This window comes from Homalodisca vitripennis, chromosome 1 (genome assembly GCF_021130785.1).
Source record: "Homalodisca vitripennis isolate AUS2020 chromosome 1, UT_GWSS_2.1, whole genome shotgun sequence".
NCBI classification, from domain to species: domain Eukaryota; kingdom Metazoa; phylum Arthropoda; class Insecta; order Hemiptera; family Cicadellidae; genus Homalodisca; species Homalodisca vitripennis.
This window is the reverse complement of record NC_060207.1, coordinates 17,325,727-17,341,748: the sequence shown is the minus strand read 5'-3', so window position 1 is coordinate 17,341,748 and position 16,022 is coordinate 17,325,727. Positions and strand designations below refer to the sequence as shown.

Below are 16,022 nucleotides of genomic sequence, written 5' to 3'. Positions count from 1 at the left end.
AATGAATCCATCCAGCCATCTTGAAGAATTAATTTATTGTAATTCATATTACGGTTAAGTGTTTTTACATGAAGTAGATTTATAAATATTTCCATGCCTAAATAATGATTTTAAAATTATTATTTAGCATCATTAAGCTGTTTTTAATTATAATTTATATCCTCAGGAAATTTTACTTTTTACGTAAATTTTAAGCATTTTTATGTTAACAGGAGGAAGTCAATATCGGGTAACTGGAAAACGAACACGGGCTCAGCAATGTTGGAGCAGATTCAGATGCCAGAAAGATACAAGATGTGGTTAGACGAAGTGGCTGCGATGTTTGGAGGTCTAGACATTTGTGCCCTGGAGATGATCGTAGCGAGGGATGGCAGGGAATACATCATCGAGGTCAACGATAGCGCTTTATCTTTGATGGGAGACACTCAAGAAGAAGACAGAAGGCATATTGCTGACTTGGTCACTCAGAGAATGCAGGTAAGTTTTTATCAAATACATATTTACTGTTCATAATCTAGTAATCGAATTCGTAAGCATGTTCAGTAGAACAATTAATTAACAAAAGCTTAATTTGAATAATATCTCAAAATATTTTACTCCATGTAATTTGTTTCATGCGTAATGTGGCACAACATGAGATAAAACCAACTAATATAATAGTACTAGTACTAGTAACTAGTACCATTTTTGGCCGTGGCTATTTGTGAAAACTCACAAAAAATATATATACTATAGTAAACTTTGTAATTCACTGTTTAGGTCTATTATAATTAGTATATTAACATAGTAACCTTTATTCATTATTTATTATAAGACACCTGTTCGGCGAGTTACATTGTGGTCACAGTTATATTATAACCTCAGCACAATAAACTATAAATAAACAAAAAATATAACACATATGTTGATGATATCTAATAAATTAAAAATAATTATATTATATTGACAAAAATTGCTGCAATTTGAGATTACTTTCTTAAATTTGATATTTGTTCAAGTATTCAATTTTTGGTATTTATTTGCATTATGTTAAACATATTATTTGAATCTCTTTAATAAATTAAATAAATGAACAGCTCTTCTTTAGAATATAATGTTTTTACCTTTTTTGTCAATAGCAATAATTTTTATATTTTCTTTTATATTTTTATTAAAGGTTTACTTGCAAGCTCTGCAAAATTAGATTTTGATTTTAAAGCTTATAATTAATTACATGTTCCTTAAATTGCAATATGAAAATTTAGACTTTACTTTCCAATGTAGTATTCTTTTTCAATCACTACAATTAATTTTATGAGTTCCTGAATTTTTGTAAGAATTGTTTTGTTTTATAATAATTATTATTATTATAGTCTAAAAGCTTAACAAGTATGAGTGACTGAATAAAAATCTATTAATTAATTAATAATAGAGTTGATTTTCACTTCTACCCTAACAAAGTACGAGTATATCACATCTTATGTTGTGAAACTGGCTTCACTGAAGTTGTTTGTAACATTTCAAGTCATAGCTCATTTTTATTCTTGAGATGTTCAGTGGACAGATAGACCATCAGACAGTCACACAGAAGTAATATTTGTACAGAGCTCCCAGACAAAGAAAAGAGTTTAAAAAGCCCTCCCCAATCCCATGGATAGACATACTTCATTAAACTCATTCTTGTGTATGTAGAAATGAAGTTCCAATCTTTCTCAAGATATGATTAAAATTTATTAGTTAAAATTTCAAGTCTATATCTCAGTTTGTACTTAAGATATCTTATAGACAAATGGACATAAAATATTACAGCCCCTCAAGTAATAGGCTTTGCTGTCTAGTCTACCTCAGTTTGTACTTAAGATATCTTATAGACAAATGGACATAAAATATTACAGCCCCTCAAGTAATAGGCTTTGCTGTCTATACCTCAGTTTTGTACTTAAGATATCTTATAGACAAATGGACATAAAATATTACAGCCCCTCAAGTAATAGGCTTTGCTAATGCTCATCCAGTAACATTAACACGTTCACGGTGTCAGCGTTTTTCTATACCTTTTTATTTGCTGTTGAATTTTTAAATAATAATGGCAAAATACCTTAATCGGTTTTTTTACATAAAATATTAAGTATAACAAAAAAGGTGTGTAGGTTTCGCAATTTTGCACAAAACAATTATTTTATTATTGTTTTTCAATTTTCCTCCACGTGCCCTACGGGGTACCTAAAAAATGAATTTACCTTAAAAATTAAGCAATTGTGCGTCCAATGGGGTACACAATAGTCAGGTATTTATCTAAGCGTGGGATCAAATGTAACAAACCTCCAAGACAGGCACACAATAAAAACACAACAATAAAATGCATAGCAACGTGTACCCCATCGGGCGCATGATGTACTTTAAAAAAGCTCGATCGGGTACACGACAGCAGTTGTGAAAGATCACGTGTACTCAATGGGGTACATGTCATCATGAACGTGTTAACATTATTCTTATAGTTCTTTTCTAACAGAGTAGTATTTTACTTAAATTAGCTATATGAGAGAATACATATATCTATATTTCATTAAAATAATTTAATGATTTGTTACTCCAGTGTAATGTATCAAGAACGTTTTTTATGTACATAGTAGGTGGCAATCTGGGGTCTTATAGTATAGATGTGCCTATTGTGGATTTAAAATACATTCAACTAGGGCTCTGCCCCACCCACCGAGCTTCCACAGTCCCAATGTTAGTCACATCAGAGTATTTTTGTTTAGTTTAGAACAGCTGATTACTAAAACACACATTGCTCAAACAGTTATGCTCAATCCACTAACCAAATAAATGTTAGCTATTTCTTTATGTTGGCACACTTGTAAATGTATAAAAAATATATGATTCTTAGATTTTCAGTTTTTATAAAGGTACAAATATTGATAATGCATATATATTTGAATGAATTAAAATCAACATTTTGTTTATGTCCATTCAAATCCAAATTTTCATGACTTACCAAGCCAAGAACATTTTTTACACTTCATTGTGCACATAAATTTTACAAAAATCGCTTTCTTAATAAATGTTTAACATAAAATTACAACGGTTTGAAAATTGTTCAATGATTCATTGGCTCAATAAAGCTACATATGCATTCATTCTTCAGTTAGTGTCACTTTTATGGCATCTGAAAACAGATCTTGTTGATTTAGAATGACCAACTTCTGAGAAAGATGTTCCAGTTCTGTTAAATAAAGATGAAGCCAAAGATTGGGAATATATATATATATATATGTATATTTGTCTGCCATTCTATAACTCTTGATAGAAAGGTCCTATAGACTTTAAACTTGGTACATAGTTTCCTCTTAGTCCAAGGAAAAATATTTTGGAGTATAAAGGTAAAAATAAAAGTCTACAATGGTAAGAGAGCAGACAAAAATTGACAACAAGAAAATTGAAGAATAAACAAATTTGTAAACAAACTAAGTACAGTCATACGACATTTTGTTATGTGACATTTTAACACATGTGATAAAGTTACTTAGTTCGATCTGTTTTTCAGACTTTGGTTAGAAGTTCGAAGTCAGAAAAGTTTGTTCTGTTGGGTCCGATACTCCATTGTATTGGTTTATTTATTTATATTTTTGTCACATCACAATACATTGTATACAATTCTCATGAATTGTGTTTCAGCAATACTGTCGACCTTCAACTCTGACAAAAACAGCATCTCGCACATCAATGTCCAGCATGCAAAGTGGATCTATGGGTGGATCCATGGGTGGTTCAATGGTCGGTTCTATGGGTGGTTCTATGAGTGGATCTATGGTGGGCAGCACGGTGGGTGGAGCCCCGCCGGCTCCCGGCTCTCCTACCAGTGAGGAGCGGAGTGCCTTGGCGGACCTTCCCGCCTCCGGCACCAGCCCACAGCCCAGACGAGACTCCCAAGGTAAATCCAGGAGATACAGCCTGCAGCCCCAGCGTAACGTTATGTACTAAGTGTGCTTTACCCGTGTGACAATCAGTAATGTACAAGCACTGTAGAGACGTACGTTCTGTAACATCTGTCATTTGTTGACAGAGTAATGTTCACAACATAGTTTGCTATTAACGTAAACGTTCAAGAATGATTAGTCTACAAAAAATCTCAACAAACTGCTTTAATGTTTAAACCACTCTTATTCCTAGTGTTGTGTTACCATGTTAAAGCAAGTCCAAACTTGTAATTTCTATACTGACTAAAATATATCTGCTGGAACGCTTAGAGAAAGTTTGCAACATTATGAGTATTAATCTGTAATTAAATTTTATGTTGCGTTCTATAACATTTTAAATTTCTATTAGACTTGAAAGATTTTTAATTCAAAACTATAATTGTAACACCTAATTCAAGACAAAATAAAAATATTTTAGTGCAAACAATTATTGTTAAACTTGAACTGCCTTTTTTAAATCCTCCACAAAGGATTTATTTCTTCCTTTGGTACTATATTTCAATATAAAAATTCCAATGTTTACTACGATTTCTACTGAGTACTATGATTTCATCATAACTGTTGTAAGCTGGAAGAACATAAAATCATAATGTTAATGTTGTTCAGCTTGAGTGTATAGATGTTGTGTGAGCTACTTGTTCATGTACTCTGTGATATTTGGACTTTCTCTTCTCCATTTCTGTGATCTGTGTACCTTACCTTCTACAGAATGTGATGTTAGTCACGTAGCTTATATGGCCTCTTAGATTAGCAGAGATATTGTATATGTAACATTTGTTGAATAAATGCCATTAAGTCACCAATCATCTAATATTTTCATCCACAGGATTATCTTTAAAATAATAAAGCAAGATATTCAGAAATTGTAGGATTAAATGCATTCTACAATTTTTATATAATTTAAAAGTATGTAAAATATAACAGTTAATATTTTAATTGTTTGTATTTAAATAATAATTTTTAATACAATAGAAATATATTAGTGATTACAACAAAACAAGAGGAAGAGTATGAATGAACAAATTAATGTTATTTTTTTCTAAATAATTTCTGTTGGTTTCTTCAACATAATTATACAGTATAACATAGTTAACACATAGTTGTATGTGTTATATAAGGCTATATAAATTTTATAAGGCAAATAAATAAGGATTTTTCTGGATATTTGCCATTGTTCAGCGATACAAAAAATCAGTAACACTACGTTTCGAGATCTACAATCTGATCTCTTCAGGTTAATAACTAACCTAACAAATAATTTCAATGTAGGTTAAAATAAACAAATCATACAAGACAAAAATAAACTCCAAACAAACAAATAAATAATCTATGCGTATTACATCACACAATTTCAATTTAACCAGGTTGCATGAATTTTATAGACTGCAAAACTTAAATGAGTTTTTCTTGGTCTTTTTTGTTTTTCTAAAACAGCTCAATTACAGTATACTATAAAAACAGTTTACCATATCATGGGTGAAAAAAGCAAAATTGATTATTATTGGTATAGTTTCCAAATTATTTATCAAATTGAAATTCACAAAACTTATTGTGCCTACCAATAATTTGAACTGCACAAACTAATTTTAGCTTAACTAAACATATTTTTTTACTTTCAGCTGATCAAATGTGCAATGGCTAGCGATTTTGTTTAAATTTTCTTAAGTTAAAATATTCAATTTCCAATTTTTTTTCTATTTTTAATTATGTCGTTTATACATGTAGTTAGAGTTACCAACAAAGAGATTTATATTACGCATGCAAGTAACAAAAAAACTTTGAAGTTGGCTAGCTATAAATAATTATAAGAAAGTATATTGTAGAAGGTATTGTATATACATACAAAAGTAGCACAACAATGATAAAGAAGAGATGAAAGGAAAACTTGAAACGTACTACTACCAGACAAATTGGATAGACTAAGGAGGAATTGAATGAAAATGCATACTAGATGTCACCCCTTGTATTTATATGCAGACATATAAAGTTTTACCAAATGTCATGTATATAGTGAAGTATAAAACAGAGCAATTACATTATGGACAATAACGACTTTATCATTACATTAAATTAACAAAATAATATTTTCAACTATTCAAAACAACTTTACTTATAGCTTAAAAGAGAGAAGCGTAAAGAGTTAAAGTGTTGGTGGCTGAGCGGTCTAAGATGCAGGACTTAGTATTTTATCAGTACAATCTATCTATATTGTACTGAACCAACTCTCTCCTTTATTCTATTTGATAAGATCTCGCACAGGCCTGTGGGCCATGAAGACAAGCAGAATATGGCTTGAAAGGGGATCGGCCTTTCCTTAAAAAAATAAAGTATGCGTTCTTTGTGAAGTTAGAAAAAATAGAGAGAGAGGAAGTACAAGAAGAGGAGTAAGATCTTATGTTCCAAGGAAAGATGAAAGGATAGATGTAACAGGTTTTATGATCTGAGTATATGAGAACATAAATGTTTGAATATAGGAGGAAAGACTACTAACTTAAATCTAATTTGTTATTTTCAAAAAGTAAACATTCTTTGGCTTTAGATATTTTTACAGATTTATAATACTATATTCAGTTCCTTTAATTAATAGTCAAAGTGCTGAGAGATAATTTGCTTTGTATAAGCACTCAACTGGTTTTTCTTGAAATCGATAAAGAAATATTTGCTTAGAAAGAAATTGGTTGTCATCCACATTAGTTTTAGTAGAGGTCAAACTGACCTCTATAAAAATGTTTAAAAATATAAAATGATAGTTTATTCCCACATCACATATTTTTTAGCTCAATACATTTAAAATTGACCATCAGACATGTAAATAAATATTAAACCAGCTTCAGCTAACCATATAGATGTTTGAAGTGGTAACTTTCGATCTCCTTGTCCGTTATCTGTGACTTTATAGTTTATCTTCTGCCAGTGATATAACTATTATTAATGTGTCTCACAGTCGGTTTGAAGAGTATTAAGCTAGGAAAAATATATCAGAAAAATATACATTTTTAACTCTTTTGATAAACTCCTATTTCAACCTTCACCAAAATTAGTATACTGATGATTGATTTCTTTCTTGGGAAACATTCCTCTACTGATTTCAAGAAAAACTGGCTGTTTACTTATACAGTCTAAATTAGTTGTTTGCTCCTAGACTAAAATTATTTATCTGTTGGATGGTTTTAAGATTTCATATGTTTTGAGATTTAACAACAAATATATTGTACAATCAATTAAGGTGTGCCTGTTTTATATTTTTGTTTCAGCCAATGATAAGGAACGTGTCATAATAAGTAAACAGGATCTTTGATTATGTAGCAATCTATGGGGAAAATGTTATCATTGGCAAAATCCAATGCTAAAATCTGTTGCTGCTTGAAAAAGGTTGAATCTTGAAAAATTCATGACAGCAACAACAGTAACTACAAATATGTTAGAGAAAGTACTTAACACATTATTGAGTACGTTAAACTGTGACAATAACAAAAATACCTAATATTTAAATTTAAGGTAATTAATCAAAAGGTGGTAATTACCTTAAAGCATTCAAAATAGATTACGATTCTCAACAAAAAATGATAATTTATAATAATAATAATTGATAACTGTATAATAATTGATGCACTGAACTGGCCGTAAACACAAAATATTTCTACCACACAATTCATGAACGGATGCAAATGATATTTTCTTGAATGTTAAAGGCAGTATAAAGAAAATAGGAAGAGAATTAATAATTTCTCTGGTGCTAACATTTTCATTCATACAGAGTGTTTATGAACTTTTCGGTAATATTTTGCTTCTTTGTCCTTTTTATGGTGTCTTTGTTGGGAAATGTGATTTAAACATGGGTCGGAAATGCATTAGTTTCTTGTATGTATTTTGTATTTTATTTTTATTTCTGAAACTAGGTAATATAAAAACTCAAATGTGGCACAATTGTTCTTGCAGTCTCAAATCAAGAGAAAAATTAATAATATATTATCATGTTTCAAAATAACGGATGGTTGATAACTTAAAGCTTAATACTGTAAAAACTGAGTTTATGAAAGTTCTAAGAATGATAGAAGCTAAATTTAAATACAAACATTTTTACAACTAGATCAGTCAGTAAATAATGTAGATATAGACATCTAACTGTTGTAGTGCACGGGTAATGATGCTGTAAACCTTTAAATAATAAATATTTTGCTGTCCATTAAAACAGTTAAAAGCTTACATCCTCATTATTTTGTCACCGCTTTTTATGTTTTAGTTATCAAAATGTTTGTAATTAAATTTACCAACTTTTATTATTCTTTCCATATCTTCAATGACTTATCAGTTGTTATATTATTAAGCTTTAAAAGGTTCAATAGTCTGCCAACTTGTAAATGTAATAGATGATGTAATATTAATGTTACTCTAGATTTGCAGCTGTAAAAACAATAATTGGGTAAAATTTGAGTTTTTTGTTTGTTTCTGAAGTAAAGAATGAAATGTGAAAAGCACATATAGACAGCCAGGTGCCATACTAAGTAAGCATTTATGCCCCATGTTTACTATTACATATTTTGTTTTTCTTTGACTTGTTTTCACAAATCCTCAAAATATTACTGGATTTTTCATAAATGACCTGTACATATCATTAGAAGCCAGAAAGTCCGTTATAGAACCCAAAATCAGAAAGCTTATTTGTATTGTATAAGTAAACAACCTAAATTTTTTCTGTGAAATCAATATAGGAATTCTACTTTAGGAAATAAATTGATCCTCAAAACATCGTAGATTTGGTGGAGGTTGAAATGTTAAGAGTGTCGAAAGGAGTTAACATAGCAAACATATGTTTTTATATGTCATATTTTTAGCCTAGACTCACTTAAAACTAACCATCAGAAACATAATAAAATCATTAGATTAGCCTCAGGCAACAAGGTTAAATGCAAACAGGCTAAAAGTGGTCAAAACCTCCACAAAAACTGGTAGGGCTAGTGGTTCATTTCTTTCTTCATGTAGAAATTACTCTACAAATTTCATGATAAACTAAGTTGTATACTTCTAAAAAATGATTGGCTCATGGTTTCCAAAATAGAGTTTTGTAGAAGAGAACTGAATTGGTGAAAAGATCTTGAAGTATAAATCTTCACTGGTGCTTGAGAGACAACAGAACAACAGTTGGGTAAAGAAGCTGTTTTACTCTTTTCAATCAAAGTGAATTCTCAAAGATTGTAGAAGCAGGTTTTATCAAGAAGATGCCAATGAAATCTATTACAATGACCATTATGGTTTGTAAACTATTGAGTGAATCATTCTGTGACGTTCACACCAGTGAGTGAATGGTGAATGGCATTCAGCTTTAAAGGCTTTTTATTTGCTAAACTGCTTGCACAACTATAGGTGACATCTGCTGAGGAGTGAAGGCGATGGCAGGTGAATCGAAGGTAAGCTGTAGACTCCCCCGCCTTGCTGTGTGTGTCGTCGTAGTGGCAGCAGTGGCTGATCAGATGATGTGTGTTTCAGCGTCACAGAGCAGCACAATGAGCAGTGTCAGTCAGCAGTCGTCCCGACGGCCCGAGGACGCCGCTCAGGCGCAACGAGCATCATTCGGACGCCAGGGCTCTACGACCGGCAGTGTCACCGGAGAGGACACGGAAGACACCATGAAGAATCTGAGGAAAACATTCGCTGGCATATTCGGTGATATGTAAATAAGCTTGGATTGGTTATTATTATAAATGTTATGAATGTAAAGTATTATAATAAGTTAGCTTATATGTATAGGAATCTGTTGATATTTTCTTAACGCTGTGATAATTTTTCGTATACTTGTCTGTTTGATAGGCACATTTATGTTGATCTTTATGTAAGTTCTAAAACTGTAAAGTGATGTGGTAGTGGTTTGGCTTGTTCAATTAAATGTTAGTTAAAATGTATTAATGTCTTTCTTTTAGATGATTCTGTTTTAAAGTAATTCAATCGGTTATTTCAAAACAGACAATAGCTACCAGTAAATGAGTTGCTTTGTTTTGTCTCGTAATTTTTATTTCACCAAGTTCTCTATTTTATGCGTTACGTAGCAATGTGCTTTACTCATTAACACCTTAAAAGTATTTATTTAACTAGCTTTTAATTGTGTTATTATTTATTTATCATGTCTTTACTACCAGTAATGTTGATTATTTGTTTTTTTTCAAAAGCAAAGTTTTACATTATGTGTTTTGTTAGTTTCTTGTGTTCTGTAAGTATGACAAATGCATATTTTCAAACTCAAAATTAATACGATTTGCTTGGTTTCACACACAAAACTTAAAGTGTGTAAGAGAAGCAGTTCACGATAAAATTTGTTATTCTTTTAATACTGTTAGTATTGTTGCCGATAAAACTCAAGAGCATAGAAAATTTTAGTGACAAAATTATTCATCCATCTTAATCTAACTGATGATAGTTATTTTTAAAATGTATGTTTGAATAAACCCATAAAGAAACGTAGATCAAAACTTGGTTTATGCAAATTAATAAATCAATTGTGTTATTTTCGTTCATTGCGTGATGTGTTTAAGTCATAACATTGATAATAAATAACCAATGTGTATTCCGCTGTCTGTAGTAAATTATAGAGTTTTTGTTTGGTGTACGCTTATAGTGACGCTTTCAGTGGGCGCTGTGGATTATATTCTTAATGTCAAGTCAACCATTACCCATAGCTGTCTAAGGCACAGGCCTCAGACTTGTGTGCTTATAAATACATTAAATAAAACAATAAAGTGTCTTAAATGTCATACAGTTATTTAAGCAGTGAATTTTAACAAACTTTACAATTGTTAAAGATATTTGCCCTTCCACAGCTCGCAGCTGTGTTTGATCTTTCAGAGTGTTTTCTAATTCAATATAGACTCATTGTTTAGTAGTAGTTATAGATTTAGTGCATTTAAATTTTGTACAGAGTACTGTCTTTAATAATAATGGTAAGTGGTTAAAAAATTACAGTAATCAATGATAACAATAATTCATTTGGATGTGAGAGTATGTAAAAAGTCTTGTTTCACATTTGCCTCTGGTTTTCATGCAGTAAGTATAAATTATAAAGGTATTTTCCTTCATGTGTGGACATTCTGAACTTTTGCTTTCCCAACGAATGAAGGCATTGAACTTTAAATATTTTTAAGGAGGAAAAGTTAGTAGTTTAAGAAAGAGAAATTTAGTACCTATTACATCGCAACACGAGTATTACATTGTTTATACAATGTTGAAAATATATGTCTATTCGTTATACTCTCTTAAATAATAAATACTCCTGTTTCTCGTTCAATGTCTGAATCCAAACGTAAGTTTTCAATTTAAAATGTGAAAATGTAAATAAGTTCTGAAGCCTTTACATTTTTATCAAACTTTTTGGAGGGTAGCTTGACAATAGTTTACGTGGTACCAGGAGAGATGCTATAGTAAATCTATATTTCCCTCTGAGGATGAAACAGACAATATTTACTAATAGAATAAGGTCTTTTTAGTAAATTTGATTCAAGAAGTCAGAAATTTTTAAAAGGTGTTACAACAATACAAAGCTATTACATTGTGGTTTTGAGAGTTTCAGCCCTATGTTTTGAATACCTACATTAGCTTTGCTGTCCAGAATGAATACAGTTAATCCGTTATAGCTGTAAGTCATAGTTATAAAAATTAAATGTTTAAGGATAAAACCATTAATAACTTAATTGCATTTGAGATGAGTTTTAAAAATGATTGAGCTAAAGTTTAGGATCTGAAAATTAAACAATAAAAACAGTTAAATTTGAATTTACAACTAACTGTACATTTTTCTTAGAGTATTGTAAAATACTTTTTTATATATTTCACCACATGTGTGTTACTGGTGTTTTAAATTTAAAACCAATTTTTAATTTGTATTACATAAATGTTGAATCACTGATGGAAATGTTAATTTTGTTAATTATCACAGTTTTTAGGTAGTCAAAGGTCTATGTCAGTAAAAACTGATAAAAACGAGTCTTAACTGGTTTTGATTGACCCCATTAGGAAAAATCAGTTTTGACTAGTTTAAACTAGTTATAACCAGATAGCGTGATCCAAACTAGTGGGAAGGGGACATTCACTTGAAAGTCAACATTTATGGACCTTGTAATATTATTGTAACTATTTTATTTATCTTTGGGGATTATTGCTGTTGTTTATTTAATAGCAATGAAGAAAGTTACATAACCGTTAGAAATTAGTTTACTCCTAATGTTATATGTGTAAGGATTTCAATGAAAATCATTCCAGTACCCAAAAATATTACTTTTATATAGTTCTCATGAAAAACATTTACCAACACTTTTACACATTTACAGAATAAATCATATTATGCAAACAATTTATATCTAAAAATGAAATCAAGAGTTAAAAAAAAATGTATCCAGCAATCTTAAACTATTATATACGTACCAAAAAAACTGTTGTTGAATAAACAATTAATGCTCAATTTTTATGATACTGAAATTGTTATTTAAATGGTGGTCTTTTTAACTGTTTATGCGTCCCAAAATTATTGTTATCTCACCTAAAGCTCTGTGTAGTAATAGATTACCAACGTTATAAACACTGTTGATATTTATCCTCAAAAATGTAAGATACGAGACAGTCCACTAGAGAACATGTGCTTTAGTAATTGGCACTTAAAATTCTTGAGTAAAATTGGTAAAACATGTAGCATATTAAATATTGGTCCACTGTGCCTTAGGGTAAGTTCTGCAGGCTGATTTGCCGGTTTGGGAAAACATACTTGAAATCTAAAGAAATTGCTATTAAAATATGTTCCCATACTGAGAGAACCAAAACACTGCCACGGCTTTGTCGTAGAGTTGATTTCTTGCAGAGCATTTTCTCATCTTTGTGTTAAAATCTCACTGAAACATTAGCTTGGCAGTCAACCTCTCTTTAAGCATTACTTTACTACAACCTAACAACAGTAAAAACAAAAATCAGTTTCAAAGACAGAAGAAAGATTTTATGCAAAGAATCCAAAGCCTTGCTATTCAACTCCACTTAATGTACTATGCTGATTTCTGTAGTCATAGACAGTCACGCTAGTTTAGGTTAGAAGAATACCTTTCCTTCAAAACAAATTCCAGTTTTATTCCATACTTATTGTAAAAACTGTACCATAACAGTTACGGGCAAATGTTATCCAGTAAATTAAACACAGTTATATGAAATCTGTAATAAATAAGGTTTTTAAAAGTATTATCGTATGATAGATTAACAAGTTGAGTCTCATATTTACTTCTGTACATTTTGAGTGGTTGTGTGAACAGAAATGTAAAACTGTTATATTAGTGTACATTTAATTAAAAACTGATTTACGAGAGTTTGTGTTTTTTATAATATATTTCAAAATAACATTTGAATTTTCTCTTCTGATAGTTTAGTTTTTGTGTCATTCTCACTCTGTTGTCAGTCATGAATCAAAACATTTTGTAGTATCTTGATGTGATTTTTTTCAAAGTTTTTTCACAAGTATGATTGTAACTAGTACTCTTGTAAGATATTAGATAGCGTTGTGTGCAATAATAACTTGTTATTAAGTATTTTCACTAGGACAAGTTTTTCATGTGTTTTTAAGTTTTTTATTACGAAAACAGCTTCGAAACCAAAGACTAGATTGTATTGTTGCTTCCATTACTTTTGTAATGGAAATGTTACACTCAACATTAGATAAGGCAATAGAATAATTAATGCTAATGTTTGCTTACTTTAATATTTTGAAATGATTTATAATGATCAAACTAGCAGAAAAAAGCTTGTTAACCATTGTTACTATATGAAAAATCTAAAATAAAGAACTATTCATATTATTATAAAAGAATACAATTTATTTTATAGCCATAACTTACGGTCTGACTTATGACCCATTATGTTTCCTACATATAGAAATTTCATAACAATATGTCCATAAATATCCGATTCTGTACATATTTTTGTAATCTTTATTGTGTTTTACCAGTTTTTTTTAATTATTACATTTATTCACTCTATCCTTTCCTCAACATGTTCAACGAGAAGCATAAATCATTTCAAAATACTAAGTACGTCTTTTTAATGTGTGTTCTGTGTGTAGCCTACTGTAATATATTATGATAAATCAATTAATTATTTAAATGTGCTTAGAACAGATGCTTTAATTTTCTTTCCTACAATTATTTTACTGATTAAAATGCTTGAATGGAGGAGTGCTATGTCTAAACATTTAATTTTTACATTTAAAAGTGTAAAGCAATAATATGAATGTAACAATAGAAATATCAACTACATATACCAACTACAGTAAGTACAGATGTGCTGGGGGTAGCGACTAGTCTATATATTAAAACTATCTATTTATCAAACAAATCTGTTTAAACCAGAGAAAAACTGTGTGAATTTAACCACAATTTAAAATTTTGATTTATATAGTAACTGCTGAAAAGTCAAGTTTTGTCCTGAGATTATATAGACTTTCTCTAAAACTAGTATTTTGATTAAGGGATGAGCTGTATTTGACACAAATTCATTACCTACAGATTCTCATCACTCAAATTCATAATTTATTTTCATTAGTAAGAATTGTAGTGCAATGGGTGCATGCATCTTGTTGATATACATTTTTGTTAATAATAATTGTAACAGTGTATTGATACAATAATTATTCTAATGCACAGTAAAATAAACTTAAAGCATTTTTCAAATTGCAAAAAAAAAACAAAATTTCCAACAATACCATGTGAATAAAAATGAAGAAGATTAAATCATCTGTTTAATTTACATGTGATTGCAAGATATTTTACTTAAAAATACTTACAACAAAAGGGACATGTAATATTTTTGAAACGGCCCTATTCATCAAGAGTTCGACAGTAATTTCGAACGATAAGAAAGTGACGAGAATAAAGTAATTACACTGTTATCAAAGTCTTCAATAAAGTATTATCGAAAATGCATCTTTGTATTTATTTCCTCCACGTGTATCAGTAATATAAATAGTGAAATAGTGGTTAGAAAAGGAGTCCAGGGCTCATAAAAACAACACTGAAAAGATTGGTTGCAGCAAATTCTAGCATGCCAAAGTTTATTGGATGTGTTCCTTGACAACTGAGTGAGTATAAATAAGTGTCTTCTCCACCTTTGGACCCTGTCAAATCTTCCTGTAGATGTCTGAGAGTTCATTCCTTCAGTAGAGACATTATCAGGAATATTTTTCTGGATGAAGAGATATTCACAAGCCTCTCTATTAGTGATGGTAATGGAAAATTCTCATGATCCACCTATTTGGCTGTTTAATCATGAAGACTCAGAGATCATTATGTAGATCAGCAATCATTTGGAATACATATTTGGACAGCAAGAGCATTCCAAACATTTTTGAAATCAATGATGGTAGTTGGAAATTTCCATTACCTCTATATTGTTGCATCAGGTCCAGAAAATCATGATCAATGGTAACATCATTGGGAATCCTTAATTGTCTATGAATATATCCATAAGCATTTCTGAAGTCAGTAAGTGAAAGTCACTCTATCACATTTTAACTGGTGCGGAAGCGTGAGGGTTCTGATAAGATTCTTTGAACTGCATCCTGCGTCACTGAAAATCCAAAACGTAATTACAAATAGGGATTTTTTGGAATCTTTAAATGAGGTATTCCTAAGATTTCTTGACATCTGTGATAATAATTAAAACATTCTAATTATATTTTATGTGGGAAGCTTCCAAGAAGTACTAACAGAAATCTGGACATCTTAATGGTATCATCCATCTCTGAGATCAACTGGGTATCATCAGAATCCTTGCTTGAACAAGATATATCTCAACATACTAGACTATAGTCCGTAATGGTTATTATAACAATACCCTTCCTAACTTTAAGAATTTAACAAATTTGCAATTTTACATTACCCATGACAAACAGAAATTGGAGAAAGAGATAATAATAGGAAGATCACCTGCACCCAAAATACTAACCCTTTTCATGAACCCGTAAAGCTTCTACAGTTCTAGTTTTCATCCTGTTCCACATATAAATATTCATATAGCTGCCTCAGAGAGTCAAAACAGTGAACCTTA

General features: G+C 30.4%; 1 protein-coding gene across 1 annotated transcript in view; it reads left to right on the top strand.

The window, feature by feature from the left end:
- The window catches only part of LOC124357844 (synapsin), a gene marked incomplete at its 5' end in the record, with an annotated part of 29,710 nt that extends 14,811 nt beyond the window's left edge, over positions 1–14,899 (top strand). The window contains 3 exons of the mRNA XM_046809920.1: positions 213–477; positions 3,658–3,913; positions 9,447–14,899. Coding sequence (XP_046665876.1) covers positions 213–477; positions 3,658–3,913; positions 9,447–9,634 — 709 coding nt within the window. The remainder of the gene's footprint in view (positions 1–212; positions 478–3,657; positions 3,914–9,446) is intronic.
- Positions 14,900–16,022: the final 1,123 nt, after the last annotated feature.